Source organism: Hemitrygon akajei, chromosome 32 (genome assembly GCF_048418815.1).
Source record: "Hemitrygon akajei chromosome 32, sHemAka1.3, whole genome shotgun sequence".
Classification (NCBI taxonomy): Eukaryota; Metazoa; Chordata; class Chondrichthyes; order Myliobatiformes; family Dasyatidae; genus Hemitrygon; species Hemitrygon akajei.
Genome location: NC_133155.1, coordinates 5,438,444 through 5,453,748, shown reverse-complemented (window position 1 = coordinate 5,453,748; position 15,305 = coordinate 5,438,444). Strand labels below are relative to the sequence as shown.

The 15,305-nt window shown below is 43.8% G+C and overlaps 1 protein-coding gene across 1 annotated transcript in view; it reads left to right on the top strand.

Moving 5' to 3' along the window:
- Window positions 1-15,305, top strand: part of LOC140719776 (PR domain zinc finger protein 1-like) — a 76,123-nt gene that overhangs the window by 26,841 nt on the left and 33,977 nt on the right. The window contains exon 3 of the mRNA XM_073034643.1: window positions 7,519-7,638. Within this exon, the coding sequence (XP_072890744.1) occupies window positions 7,519-7,638 (120 nt within the window). The remainder of the gene's footprint in view (window positions 1-7,518; window positions 7,639-15,305) is intronic.

The window sequence follows — 15,305 nt, the reverse complement described above, 5'->3', positions numbered from 1 at the left end:
CATACACCCTATCAAGGTCTTTCACCATTTGATAGGTTTCAATGCGGTCACCCCTCATTCTTTTGAATTCTAGTGAATATAGGCCCAGGGCCACCAAACACTCTGTGTCTGAGAAGTTATTCAAGCCTGTAATCATTTTCATGAACTTCCTTTGAACCCTCTCTAGTTTTAGCACATCCTTTCTAAGATAAGGGGCCCAACCTACTCACAATACTCTAAGTGAGGCCTCACCAGTGCTTTATAAAGTTTCAACATTACATCCTTGCTTTTATATTCTAGTCCTCTTGAAATGAATGCCAACATTGCATTTGCCTTCTTCACCACAGACTCAACCTGTAAATTAACCAAATTAACCTTTAGAGAGTCCTGCACAAGGACTCCCAAGTCCCTTTGCACCCCATTTTTTTGTATTTATCTCCATTTAGAAAATAGTCAACCCTTTCATCTACCAAAGTGCATGACCATACACTTCCCAACGCTATATTCATCTGCCATTTCATTGCCCACTCTCTTAATCTGTCTAAGTCCTTCTGTAGCCTCTCTACTTCCTCAAAACTACCTGCCCCTCCAAGTATCTTCATATCATCTGCAAACTTTGCAACAAAGCCATCAATTCCATCATCCAAATCATTGACATATAACATAAAAAGAATCAATTCCAACACAGACCCCCTTGGAACACCACAATCATTCAGAAAAGGCTCCTTTTATTCCCACTATTTGCTTCCCGCCAATCAGCCAATGCTTTATCAGTGCTAGAATCTTTACTATAATACCATGGGCTTGTAGCTTGTTAAGTAGCCTCATGTGTGGCACCTTGTCAAAGGCCTTCTGAAATTCCAACTACACAACATGAACCAATTCTCCTTTGTCTATCCTGCTTGTTATTTCTTCAAAAAAATTCCAACAGATTTGTCAGACAAGATTATCCCTTGAGGAAACCATGCTGACTATGGCCTATTTTATCATGTGCCTCCAAGTATCCTGAAACCTCATTGTTAATAATATTCTAACATCTTCCCAACCACTGAGGTATGACTAACTGGCCTATAGTTTCCTTTCTTTTGCCTCTCTCCCTTCTTGAAGAATGGAGTGACATTTGCAATTCTTCAGTCTCTTGGAACCGTTCCAGAATCTAGTGATTCTTGAAAGATTAGCATTAATGCTTTCATCATCTCTTCAGCCACCTTCTTCAGAACTCTGAGGTGTACACCATCTAGCCCAGGTGACTTATCTACCTTCAAACCTTTCAGTTTCCCAAGAATCTTCTCTCTAGTTATGGTAGCTTCACACACTTCAAGACCCCTGACACCTGGAATTTCCACCATACTGCTGGTGTCTTTCATAATGAAGACTGATGCAAAATACTTATTTGGTTTGTCCACCATTTTGTTTTCCCCTATTACTTCCTCTCCAGCATCATTTTCCAGCTGTCCAATATTCACTCTCACCTCTCTTTTACACTTTATGTATTTGAAGAAACTTATGGCACCCTCTGTAATAGTATTGGCTAGCCTACTTTCGTATTCCATCTTTACCTTCTTAATGACTTTTTCTATTGCCTTCTGTTGGCTTTTAAAAGCTACCCATTCCTCTAACTTCCCTCTAATTTTTGCGCTATTATATGCTCTCTTTTTGGCTTTGACAGACAGACAGATATACTTCATTGATCCCGAGGGAAACTGGGTTTTGTTACAGCCGCACCAACCAAGAATAGTGTAGAGATATAGCAATATAAAACCATAAATAATTAAATAATAATAAGTTAATCATGCCCAGTGGAAATAAGTCCAGGACCAGCCTATTAGCTCAGGGTGTCTGACACTCCGAGGGAGGAGTTGTAAAGTTTGATGGCCACAGGTAGGAATGACTTCCTATGACGCTCAGTGTTACATCTCGGTGGAATGAGTCTTTGGCTGAATGTACTCCTGTGCCTAACCAGTACATTATGGAGTGGATGGGAGTCATTGTCCAAGATGGCGTGCAACTTGGACAGCATCCTCTTTTCAGAAACCACCGTCAGAGAGTCCAGTTCCACCCCCACAACATCACTGGCCTTACGAATGAGTTTGTTGATTCTGTTGGTGTCTGCTACCCTCAGCCTGCTGCCCCAGCACACAACAGCAAACATGATAGCATTGGCCACCACAGACTCATAGAACATCCTCAGCATCGTCCGGCAGATGTTAAAGGACCTCAGTCTCCTCAGGAAATAGAGACGGCTCTGACCCTTTGTGGTGAACTACATATACCTGTCTGGACACGCCCCTGATGACTGCTCCTGTGGCTCCTCCCACAGACCCTTGTATAAAGGTGATGGAGGTCTGAGCCCGGCCTCTCAGTCTCCAGGATGTAGTATGGTGGTCACTCACTGCTCGTTCCTTCTTCCAGTCAATAAAAGCCGATACCTCGCTTTTACGTCTCAGAGTGAGTTATTGATGGTGCATCACCCTTCGTGTAGACAGCCTCAGTGTTCTTTGACCAGTCCAGTTTATTGTCCATTCGTATCCCCAGGTATTTGTAATCCTCCACCATGTCCACATTGACCTCACTTGTCAGCCATGGTTGTGTCATCTTTCCTTCTGATACTTCTTCCTCTTCGGCATGTACATATGCTGTGCCTTCCGATTCCTTCCAGAAATTCCAGCCATTGCTGCTCCGCCATCAACCCTGCCTGGCCTGCTTACAGTCTGCATCAGTTTCTGCATCTCAATGAAAGTCTTCCATTCATTGCCACAGTTAAAAATCAAAGTAGTTTTACTCCTGATGAAGGGTTTCGGCCCGAAACTTCGTCACTACCTCCTCCCATAGGTGCTGTCGGGCTTGCTGAGTTCTGCCAGCATGTTGTGTTTTTATTAAAGTAGTTTCAGTATCCAATTTCCAAATTGACGCCTTTCATGTATCACACTTAAGGGAAGAGTGACCGCATTCATGTTCTTTGTCTGAGGACCAATAATGCTAAAAATGTGACTCAGTGCAATTCATTTGTTTCCATCACATTACTTGCTTACTTCCATTTTGTAGTTAATTGTGTTCCAGTTAAGCAGGAGTGCTTTCCTGAATGATGGCATCACTGCTTGATGTGGTGAGAATTACTTGCTATAGCTGGGTGAACAGGTAATGTTTCATTATTTGGTCTCCATTTGCCGATTGCCCCCCTCCCCTCATTTCCCACCAATATTGGCCTGAAACCATCTGCCAGCCTGCCTCCTACTAGCCTATTAACAGGGTAACCTTCACCTTCCAAACTTCAATGCAATTAAATGTGATGATGTGGTCTTGAAAGTGTACAAATATGAGAAAATCTACAGACTCTGGAAATCCAAGCAAAACACACAAAATGCTGGAGGAACTCAGCAGGCCAGGCAGCTCCGTGGAAAAGAGTAAACAGTCGATGTTTTGGGCCGAGACCCTTCATCTAATGAATATTTGGGGGGAACATAGAAACAATGGAACATGGAAATCTACAGCACATTACAGGCCCTTCAGCCCACAACATTGTACTGACCGCATAGCCCTCTATTTTTCTAAGCCCCATGTACGTATCTAAGAGTCTATTAAAAGATCCTATTGAATCCACCCCCCTTTGGGGGGGGGGATTATTCCCTATTTATCCTCTAGTTCCCATCCTTCTCAATTCTCTCAGACAACAGGACCTCCGTATCAGCTGGGGTTTCATCATCGTCATTGTGAGGTGTTTCCCATGAACATGTGTGTTCTATGAATTAATCTCATTCTGCTTTGTCCCAGCCACAGTGAAAGGAGGAAGGGGCAGGAGAAGGACTTCACAGGGTTGAAGTAAACTGCAGAGAGTTGTAAACTTAGTCAGCTCCATCATGAGCACTGGCCTCCATAGTATCCAGGGAATCTTCAAGGTGTGATGCCTCAAAAAGATGATGTCCATCATTAAGGTCCACCACCACCCAGGGCATGCCCTGTTCTCATTGTTACTATCAGGAAGGAGGTACAGGAGCCTGAAAGAACACACTCAACAATTCAGAAAACACTTCTTCCCCTCTGCCATCTGATTTCTGTATGGAGACTACCTCACTACCTTTTTATTTCTATTTTTGCACTACTTATTTAATTTAACAATTTATGTATGTATAAACTTACTGTAATTCATGTTTCTTTTCTGTCTTATTATGTATTGCATTGAACTGCTGCTGCCAAGTCAACAAATTTCACGACACATGCCGGTGATATTAAACCTGATTTTGATTCCGAATTAGTGTCAGTCTCTTCAGGGGTGACAGCAGAGAGAAGAGGGGAGAAATTTTGACTTTCCTCCAAGAACACTGTACTGGTTCTGGCATCAAAAGAACCTTCCGTGTGTGAAAAGCATTTTCTTAAGAGAAGGGTTTCAAGGGACGTGGAACCAAGATGGTGAAAGGAGATGAGTTGAAGAGCCACCAAGGTATAAGTGGGTGACCCAGCAGGCTTGCAGGGTTGACTCGACTCTTCCCAGTTCTAATCACTTCATCTAACATTGAGTGTCATCCTCTGACTCAAGGCATCACAACAGATATAAAAGGAAAGCAACTACTGGAGATTAAACTGGTACAGAAGTCACCCACCTGTGAGAATTCAGTGGTTCCCCTTTAATTCTTGAAAACCATTACTCAAATGAAAGAGAGAAATGAAATGATTCTTTATCTTTAAAGCAGGATGTTGCAACATTGTCATTCAATGGTATTGCTGACATCCAAACTGTTTAATTTCATAATGCTGATTTCCTACAACGAGATTGTTAATTCAGTTTCCCCACATTAGTAGCTGTCATACACAGTCACTTTGTGAATTAATAGTTAGTGTAAAACAGACTATCTGGCCTTTGAATATTTAAGATAATGTCATTAGATCATGGGAGATACTGTTTGTCGAATAAGGAGCAAGGAAGATACACTTCCATTGCATGCAAGCACATCATTGGGATATTCCAAATTAGTGCACAGCCAAAGAACTGCTTACAAACTCTTCTCAGGCTTCCCTCCAGGTACAGGTATCGATGCCATCTTTAACACACACACAATGATGCGGGACCTCAGTAGGCCAGGCAGCATCTATGGGAAAAGTATAGTTTCGGGACGAAGGTCTTGCTGAAGGGTCTTGGCCTGAAACATCAACTGTACTTCTTGCTATAGATGCTGCCTGACCCGCTGAGTCCCGCCAGCATTTTGTGCGTATTGTTTTTATTTCCAGCATCTGCAGATTTTCTCTTATCTGGCCTGATGGTATTTATAGCCCCATATTGCCTTCCTCCTGATTGGTTAGCCCTCATCCAATTGGGCTTCCGCTCTCCCAATTGAGGAAGTATCTCTGTACCAAGAAAGTATCACTGTATATTTCCCCAAAATAAATATTATCTGCAGTTTATCTGCCCATCCAAACTATGTGTTCCGCTGCAGTGTGACACTGTGCTTTCTACAGTTCACAATACTGCAAACTTCCTGTGAACTACAAATTTACATTTTGCGCATTTTACTCAAGATCAATGCCTTTAATGTGGACTGGGGGGGGGGGGGGGGAGTAAGTAAAAACAATGGACCAATCCTAGGTTTGCTGACGAAGCTAATATAGGTGTTACCATGGACACTGTCATGTAGCATGCACAGTAGCATTGTGGTTAGCACAACAGTTTGCAGTACAGGCGATCGGGTTCGACTCCTGCCACTGCCTGTAAGGAGTTTATACATCCCATGACTGTGTGGGTTTCCTCCGGGTGATCTGGTTTCCCCCCCCCCCACCCCCCACAGTCCGAAGACTTACTGGTTGGTAGGTTAATTGTCATTGTTCCGTGATTAGGCTACGGTTAAATCAGGCTATTGAGTGGCACAGCTCGAAGGACCATAAGGGCCTACTTCACACTGTGTCTCAATAAAATAAAAAGATAGTGATTACCAAGAGATGTTGATCAATTACTAAGTGGGCCAAGGAATGAAAATGGTTTATGTGTGAAGTATTGGGAAATCAAAACATGATAGGACTTTCAGAATGAAGGGTGGGGCCCTGGTGAGTGTTGTAGAACAAAATGACCTCAGTGTACAAATACCTAGTTCCCTGAAAGTAACATCATTTCTAGACAGGGTGGTGCCCAAGTCATCTGACACATTGGCCATGATCAATCAGGTACTGAATAATTGGGAGTTTATCGGTAACGTTCACTCAATGGTCTGTAAGTAGTTTGTACGTTCGCCCCGTGACCGTCTGGGTTTCCTCCAGGTGCTCTGGTTTCCCTCCACAGTCCCAAGACATACTGGTCGGTGGGTTAATTGGTCGTTGTAAATGATCCCGTGTTTAGGCTAGGATGAAATTGGGGCGGAGCAGCTCGGAGAGAGAAGAGCCATTGAGATTGCTGTACCTGAATGCTGTACCCACACTGTTGCTCAATAAATAAAAAAAACAAATACATCATGTTGCACTTGTGTAAGCCATTGGTGATGCTGCAACTGGAGTCTTTCTCCCAGGGAAAGGAAATCAAAAACTAGGGGCATGGTTTTATGGGGACAGGGGAAAGGTTTGAATGGGTCTTGAGGAGCAACCTCTTCACAAAGCGGGTGAGGAATATATGGAACAAGCTGCCAGTGGAAGAGGTGAAGCATTTAAAAGACATTTGGTAGGTACCTAGATTGTAAAGGCTTAGAGGACTATGATCCAAATGTGGATAAATAGGTTCAGCATAGATTTGCGTCTTGGGTTGGAAAGAACCGGTTGGATTGAAGAACATGCTTCCGGGCTGTGCTACATTTGAGCTCTATGTCTTTGCTAATGCATAACATATTGCTCTGAAGATCACCCTAAATTCAGCATCTCTGATGGCACACGAACACGCAGAGACTGGAGGGATGCGAGCATTGTGTAGGCAGATGTGTCTTGGCCCAAAGCATTAGCCGTTCATTCCCGTCCATAGATGCTGCCTGACTGACTGAGTTCCTCCAGCTGTTTGTCTGTGTTTCGTAGGATTTTTAGCATCTGTCAAATCTTTTGTGCCTCGGGATCAGTGAGGCATTTAATTACAAGTTAACTAGTTCAGCACAACATTGTGGGCCGAATGGCCTCTTCTATGGGCGCCATGATAGCGTAGCAGTCAGCGTGATGCTATTACAACTCGGGGCGTCGGAGTTCACAGTTCATCCTCTATAAGGCGATTGTACGTCCTCCCCATGGCCGCATGGGATTCCTCTGGGTATCCGGTCTCCTCCCACAGTCCAAAGACGTATCAGTTAGTAGGTTAATTGGCCATTGTAAATTGTCCCGTGATTAGGCTAGGGTTTAATAGGTGAGTTGCTAGGCGGAGTGGCTCAATGGGCTGGAAGGGCCTGTTCTGTGCATTATCTCAAAATAAGCAAATTAATGAATCAATAATTACTGCCTCAGTAATGCACTGGAGCTTCCACCTACACTTTGGAGGGCCCTGCACCCATAGCTTTGACCCTGCTGCTGTTGACTGAATGCCTGCGACACTAACCTGGCTTTCCACACGTTAACCTGAGCAAACCTGTCTCTCCTGACCTGCAGGTGATTGGAGTGATTAGCAGAGAATACATCCCCCAAGGGACACGCTTCGGGCCACTGGTTGGGGATATCTACACCAAAGATAACGTCCCAAAGAATATAAGCAGAAAGTACTTCTGGAGGGTGAGTAATATTATATTTATTTGAGCTACACCTCCCAGCAACCCACCTATTTAATCCTAGCCTAATCACAGGTCAATTTACAACCTACCGACCAGTACGTCTTTGGACCTTGGGAGGAAACTGGAGCACCTGGAGGAAACCCACACAGTCATGGGAGAACATTCAAACTCCTTACAGAACTCCTAACTCTGGAATACCCCAACCTAACCGCTACATGACTGTGGTGTTGCCCCAAGGCCGCAAATCTTATCCTTGTGCCTGCACGAAAGGAAGAGTTTGTATTTACATCACGCTTTTCAGGAGATGCCAATGAGTATCCTGCAGTTCATTGGGGTAATGGTTATTGTTCTGATGGGAAATTTGTGCTAAGCATGTTCCTACAAATTGCAATGACTGGGATCATTCCCTTTTAATGATGTCAGTTAAGATGTATTTTGCCAAAATAGTGCTAAGGCACCTTTTCTCTTCAATCAAGGGCAGGTTGAATTTGCTGAACTTCTGACTCCCAGAATACTCCACTGGAGATATCGCTATGGTTGCCGAAGCTGTTGAAGTTTGAAGTAAATTTATTATCAAAGTACATGAATGTCACTAGATACACCTTGAGATTCATTTTCTTGCAGGAAATCGCAGTAAATACAAGAAACTCAATAGGGTTAATGAAAGGTCGCACCCAACTAAAAAAAGTAATACTACTACTACTAATAATAAATAAACAGTAAAAATTGAGAACATGAGATGAAGAGCCATTGAAGGTAAGTCCATAAGTTGTAGGGACAGTTCAGTGATGGGGCAAGTGAAGTTGAGTGAAGTTATCCCCTCTGGTTCAAGACCCTAATGGCTGGGGGGTAGTAACAGTTCCTGAACCTGGTGGTGTGAGTCCTAAAGCTCCTGTACTTTATTCCTGATGGCATCAGTGGGAAGGGAGCACGTCCTGCATGATGGGGTCCTTGATGATCAATGCTGGTTTCCTGTGACGGCGCTCCGTATAGATGTGCTCAGTGGTGGAAAGGGCTTTACACATGAGGGACACATGAAAGGGCTTTACCCATGAGGGACCCATGAAAGGGCTTTACACATGAGGGACACATGAAAGGGCTTTACCCATGAGGGACCCATGAAAGGGCTTTACATATGAGGGACACATGAAAGGGCTTTACCCATGAGGGACCCATGAAAGGGCTTTACACATGAGGGACACATGAAAGGGCTTTACCCATGAGGGACCCATGAAAGGGCTTTACACATGAGGGACACATGAAAGGGCTTTACACATGAGGGACCCATGAAAGGGCTTTACCCATGAGGGACCCATGAAAGGGCTTTACACATGAGGGACACATGAAAGGGCTTTACCCATGAGGGACACATGAAAGGGCTTTACACATGAGGGACACATGAAAGGGCTTTACCCATGAGGGACACATGAAAGGGCTTTACACATGAGGGACCCATGAAAGGGCTTTACACATGAGGGACACATGAAAGGGCTTTACCCATGAGGGACACATGAAAGGGCTTTACACATGAGGGACCCATGAAAGGGCTTTACACATGGTCGATTTGTCCCACAGAAGAAGTTGTTCTCAAATGGCAGGGCTAGGCAACCGTGGCAAACAAGGGAAGTTAAGGATTGCCTGAAAGCCAAGGAAAGGGCATATAATGCAGCAAAAGTAAGTGGGAAGTTGGATGATGGGGATATTTTTAAAATCCAACTAAAGGCAACTAAAAAAGCTATAAGAAGGGAAAAGATGAAATATGAGGGCAAACTAGCTGATAATACAAAGCAGGATACAAAAGGTTTTTACAGTTATTTAAAGAATAAAAGGGAAGTGAGAGTTGACATTGGACCATTGGAAAATGATGCTGGTAAAGTAGTAATGGGGGAAAAAGAAATGGCAGTACTTAATAAGTACTTTGCTTCAGTCTTTACTGTAGGAGACACTAGCAGTGTGCCAGAGGTCTGTGAGTGTCGGAGCAGGAGTGAATGCCATTGCTATTACAAAGGAAAAAGTGCTAGGCAATCTGAGAGGTCTTAAGGTGGATAAGTCACCTGGACCAGATGGAGCACATCCCAGAGTCCTGACAGAGGTTGCTGAAGAGATAACAGATGTATTGGTCATGATCTTTCAAGAATCACCTGATTCTGGCATGGTCTCAGAGGATTGGAAAATTGCAAATGTCACTCCACTCTTTAAGAAGGGAGGAAGACAAAAGAGAGGAAATTATAGGGCAGTTAGCCTAATCTCAGTGTTTGGGGAAGTGTTAGAGTGCATTATTAAGGACAAGGTTTCGGGGTACTTGGAGACTAATGATAAAATAAGTCAAAGTCAGTGTGGTTTCTGTAAAGGGAAATCTTGCCTGTTGGAAGTCTTTGAAGAAGTAGTAAGGAGGCTAGACAAGGGAGAGGTAATGGATGTAATTTACATAGATTTTCAGAAAGCATTTGATAAGGTACCTAACATGAGGCTGCTTAACAAGATAAAATCCTACATGAAACCTACTGGCATGGATAGAGGTATGGCTGACAGGCAGGATGCAGAGAGTGGGAATAAAAGGGGCCTTTTCTGGTTAGCTGCCAGTGACTAGTGGTGTTCCTCAGGGGTCAGTATTGGGACCGCTGATTTTCACATTGTTTGTCAATGATTTAGATAGTGGAATTGATGGCTTTGTGGCAAAGATTGCAGATGATATGAAGATAGGTGGAGGGGTCGGTAGTGCTGAGGAAGCAATGCGATTGCAGCAGGACTTAGACAAATTGGAAGACTGGGCAAAAAAGTGACAGATGGAATACAGTGTTGGGAAATTTTGGTTTTACATTTTGGTAAAAGGAACAATATTGCAGACTATTATCTAAATGGGGAGAAAATTCAAACATCAGAGATGCAAAAGGACTTAGGAGTCTTCGTGCAAAACTACAAGGAGGATAATTCACAGGTTGAGCCTGTGAGGATAAAGAAGGCAAATGCAAAGTTGGCATTTATTTCAAGAGGAATAGAATATAAAAATAAGGAGATAATGGTGAAATTTTCTAAGACACTAGTCAGTCCGCACTTGAAGTATTCTCAACAGTTTTGGGCCCCCTATCTCAGAAAGGATGTGTTGTCATTGGACAGAATCCAGAGGAGGTTCACGGGGATGATTCCAGGAATGAAGGGATTAACATATGAGGAGCGTTTGGCAGCTTTGGATCTGTACTCCCCCCCCCCCCCCCCCCCCCACGGGAACTTAGAAGAATGCATGGGGATCTCATTGAAATCTACTGAATGTTGAAAGGACTAGAGGACTAGATAAGGTGGATGTGGAAAAGATGTTTGCTCCTGTGGGGGTATCCAGAACTAAAGGGCACAGCCTCAAAATTGAGGGGACACTTTTAGAACAGAAGTAAGGAGGAATCTTTTAGCCGAAGAGTGGTGAATTTGTAGAATGCTCTGTCACAGACTGTGGTTAAGACCTAGTTCGTAGTGAAGGGGTTAACATATTTAAAGTGGAAGTTGACAGATTCCTGGTTTGTCAGGGCATCAAGGGATATGATGAGAGGACAGGTGTATGGGGTTAAATAGGATCTGGGATCAGCCATGATAAAATGGTGGAGTGGACTTGATGGGGCGAATGGCTTAATTCTGCTCCTATATCTTATGGTCTCCCCATCTCTGATCCTCTGATGAGGACTGGCTCATGGACGTCTAGTTTTCTCCTCCTGAAGTCAATAATCATGTCTTGTTGACATTGAGTGATAGGTTGTTGCTGTACCACCACTCTGCCAGATTTTCAGTTTCCCTGTATATGCTGACTCATCACCACCTTTGATTCAGCCAACGACAAGTGGTGCTAATTTTACATCGTTTCATATTTTGAAAGAGAATTAGGGAGGTGTAGGAACTTCGACCTATTACCATTAGGAAGTCCACACCTCAATGCTCTTACTTTTTCACAACCAATGTTCGCATACACCCTAAACCCAACTTGTAAATATTTTATGGTTGGGTTGAGTTTTCTTGGATCTTGGTAATTCACTTGCAAACATTTCATCACCATATGAGGAGACATCATCCTAAATCAGATTATGAACCAATGTGGGCAAAATTCCAGACCACAATGCAGAAGGTTCGCCACATAACCAGTCAGCGTTGAGCTTTCCTCCCCACATCACAATTGAGTTTCAGTAATGTTGGCCAATCAGCTGACTGATAGGTATATAAGGGCCAAGCATTTGGAAGACAAACCACAACCAATAGCACACTGACGAAGGCTCCTCCCACGTTGATGAAATGTTTGCAAGTAAATTGGCAAGTTCGGAGAACAACTCAACCCAACCATCAACCACTCGAGCTACACATTTTCCGAGATATTTTATGGATGGCTTTTGTTGAGATTGGGCAATCTTGTGACCTTGCACACATGCTGTTGAATGGGGCTTGAAGAAAGACCTTGATCATTGGGATTTAGAATGAGATCTATTGAGGAATGGAGGATGCTCTTATTTGATATGATCATAAAGTTAGCAGACTGAAAGTACGCAGGACAGATGTTGCTTATCGAGTTGTTTGGACACAATTTGGTTTATTGCGGAACTTGGACAGTAGTCAAATATTATTGGCTTGAGAGGGTCTGTAACATGATTTCTCGGATCAACAGTTTTAAATTGTACTGAAAATTGTGCATAATCTGTTTGGAAAGTCCATAAGATATAGGAGCAGAATTAGGCCATTTGGTCCATCAAGTCTGCTCCACCATTTATCATGGCTGATCCAATTTTCCCCTCAGTTCCGGTCTCCTGCCTTTTCCCCATACCCTCACCAATCAAGAATCTATCAACCTTTGCCTTAAATATATATTAAGACCGTCTGTAGCAAAGAATTCCACAGATTCATCACTCTGGCAAAAGAATTTCCTCCTTATCTCCATACTAAAAGGATGTCTCTGTATTCTAGGCTGTGTCTCAGAGCTGACTACCTCATGAGGCATTTGAGGTTTTTGTGGTTATGGAAGAGTACGGCAAGGCTGGTCTGGACACATTGCAAAAGTGTGGTGAAAACTCACAGCTCACAGATTAAAAAGTGAGGAAGTTAGAAGAAGGAAAGTGAAAAGAACTATCTTGTTCACTGAGATGTGGAAGTAGTTACCATAGAGGTTTTTTGGTGCTGCTGGGGGTGGGGGGGGGGGGATCATAGAGTCATCGTGATTGAGGGGTATGGAATTTTACAGGAAGATGAAGACAGCAGGGGGGAGCAGGAGGAGGGTTGTGGGGCTGTGAGGGGGGGAGTGGTAGAGGGGAGTGGAGGGTGGAGAGTCACTGATGGAAAAGGAGCAAAACAATTGACAATTATCCCACAGTAATTTCATTCACTTACTGAGAAAATTTACAAGGATGTTGCTGGGTCTGGAGGACCTGAGTTATAAGGAAAGATTGAAAAGGTTAGGACTTCACTCTTTAGAACGTAGAAAATTGAGAAGAGATTTAATAGTAGTATACAAAATTATGAGTGGCATAGATAGAGTAAATGCAAGCAGGTTTATTTCACTGAGGTTGAACAAGACTACAACTAGAGATCATGGGTTAAGGGTGAGAGGTGAGAGTTTAAGGGGAACATGAGGGGAAACTTCTTCACTCAGAGGGTCGTGTGAGTGTGGAACGAGCTGCTAGCACCAGTGGTGCATGCGAGTTTGATTTCAACATTTAAGACAAGCTTGGATAGGTATGTGGATAGAAGGAGTATGGAGGGCTATGGTCCTGGTGCAGATCGATGGCAGGAGGCAGTCTAAATGGTTTGGCATGGACCAGATGGGCCGAAGGGCCAGTTTCTCTGCTGTACTTCTCTATGACTCTAGAACTTAGTGGAACCAGGTCCAGCCTTTAAACCCTGGTTCCACATTCAGATAGATACTTTTTAGAAAAATCAATTACTTTAGAAGTGACTTCCAGTCATCCTTTAAAGATTATGATAAAGAGTGAAAGATGAAGAGTGAGAGGCAAGTATTCTTTGACATTGAGAGCAGTGGGTGCCTGAAATGTACTCTTGGGGGAGGTAGTAGAAACAGATATGGTAATAATATTTAATGATTTTTTTAGTCAAACACATGAACAGATATGATTCTTATATAAGTAGATGGGATTAGATTGGCATGTTCTGCACAGAGATTTGTTGTATGATGTGGGCGAGCATGGTCTTTCCATATCCATGACTGGTCTTGGCAAATTTTTCTATAGAAGTGGTTTGCCAACACCCTTTTTCTGGGCAGTGTCTTCACAAGACGGGTGACCCCAGTCATTATCATTACACTTCAGAGTTTGTCTGCCTGGCGTCAGTGGTCGCATAACCAGGACTTGTGATGTGCATCAGATGCTCATATGACCATCCACCATCTGCTCCCGTGGCTTCACATGACCCTGATCGGGTCATGATACACCTTGCCCAAGGGTGCCCTGCAGGCTAGCGGAGGGAAAATGGGTCAAAATCCTATTTCTTTGCTCTATTGTACTATGCTTTATAAGATGGGATATAGGTGGATATGGGTTAAGGACTGAATGGAAAATGAGACAAGAAGGGGGGGTGGAAGAATTGACAATGTGGTATCTGCAGATATGGAAAGGTGGCAATATGGAATTGCAAGGCATAGGGGAAGACGGATTTTGGGTTGTGAGGTGTAGATTGACAGCTGTAAGGAGCAGGATAGAGAGATATGGGGAAGTTGGAAAGGGAGGTGATGAGGCCAAAGTGGGAATATGGGGTTTGAGGGCTCGACAGATTTGGGTAACATGGAGACTGGATTGATATCCATAGGAAAGGAGGTTCTGGGGTCTTGTGCTTTTGGGAACTGCAGGGTTCGAAGAAGAGTTGAGGGGATGGAAGTAGAGGGAGAGGGCTGAGGAGAGAAGTGAAAGCTGCAGAGATTTGATTTGAGGGACAGGAAGAAATGGGGAGACAGGATTGGGTTTCTAGGCAGCTAGGAAGATAAGCTCGGGGGTTCGAATGGAGAGCCCTGGCTGGGCTATGGGAAGGTGTGCCTAATACTCACGGGGAGGTGGAGAATGTTTGCAGTGGGCTTAAGAGTTGTTGATGGAGGTGAGCCTTGAGAGATCGTTGGGGGTGGGGGTGGTGTAGGGCCCTATGAATTCCCTAGGGAGATCAGGGAGTTGGGTACTAAGTTAAAGGGCAGGACCCCCAGGGTTGCGATCTCAGGGTTGCTACCCATGCCATGTGCAAGTGAGACCAGAACAAGGAAGGTGATAGAGTTTAATAAGTGACAAAGGAGTTGGTGCAGGTGGAAGGGCATTAGATTTTTGGATCATTGGGCTCTCTTCCAGGGAAGGTGGGACCTGTGCAGAAGGGACAGTTTGCACCTGAACTGGAGGGGGAAGGTGTGCCAATGCTGCATGGTGAGGGTTAGAGTTGCAGGGGAATGGGAACCAGAGTGTCAGACAGTTAGTGAAGAGGTTGTTGTAAAACCTCAGACAAAGTTAGAAATGAAAAGGTTGAGCATGGTGCAAGCAGTGTCCTGAGCTGCCTATATTTCAATGCAAGAAGTATTGTACCGAAAGTTTCTTCGGATACATGAAGTATAAAAGAGAGGCGAGAGTGGATATCGGACCATGGGAAAAAGATGCTGGAGAGGTAGTAATGGGGACAACAAAACGGCAGATGAAGTGAAGAAGTGTTTTGCAT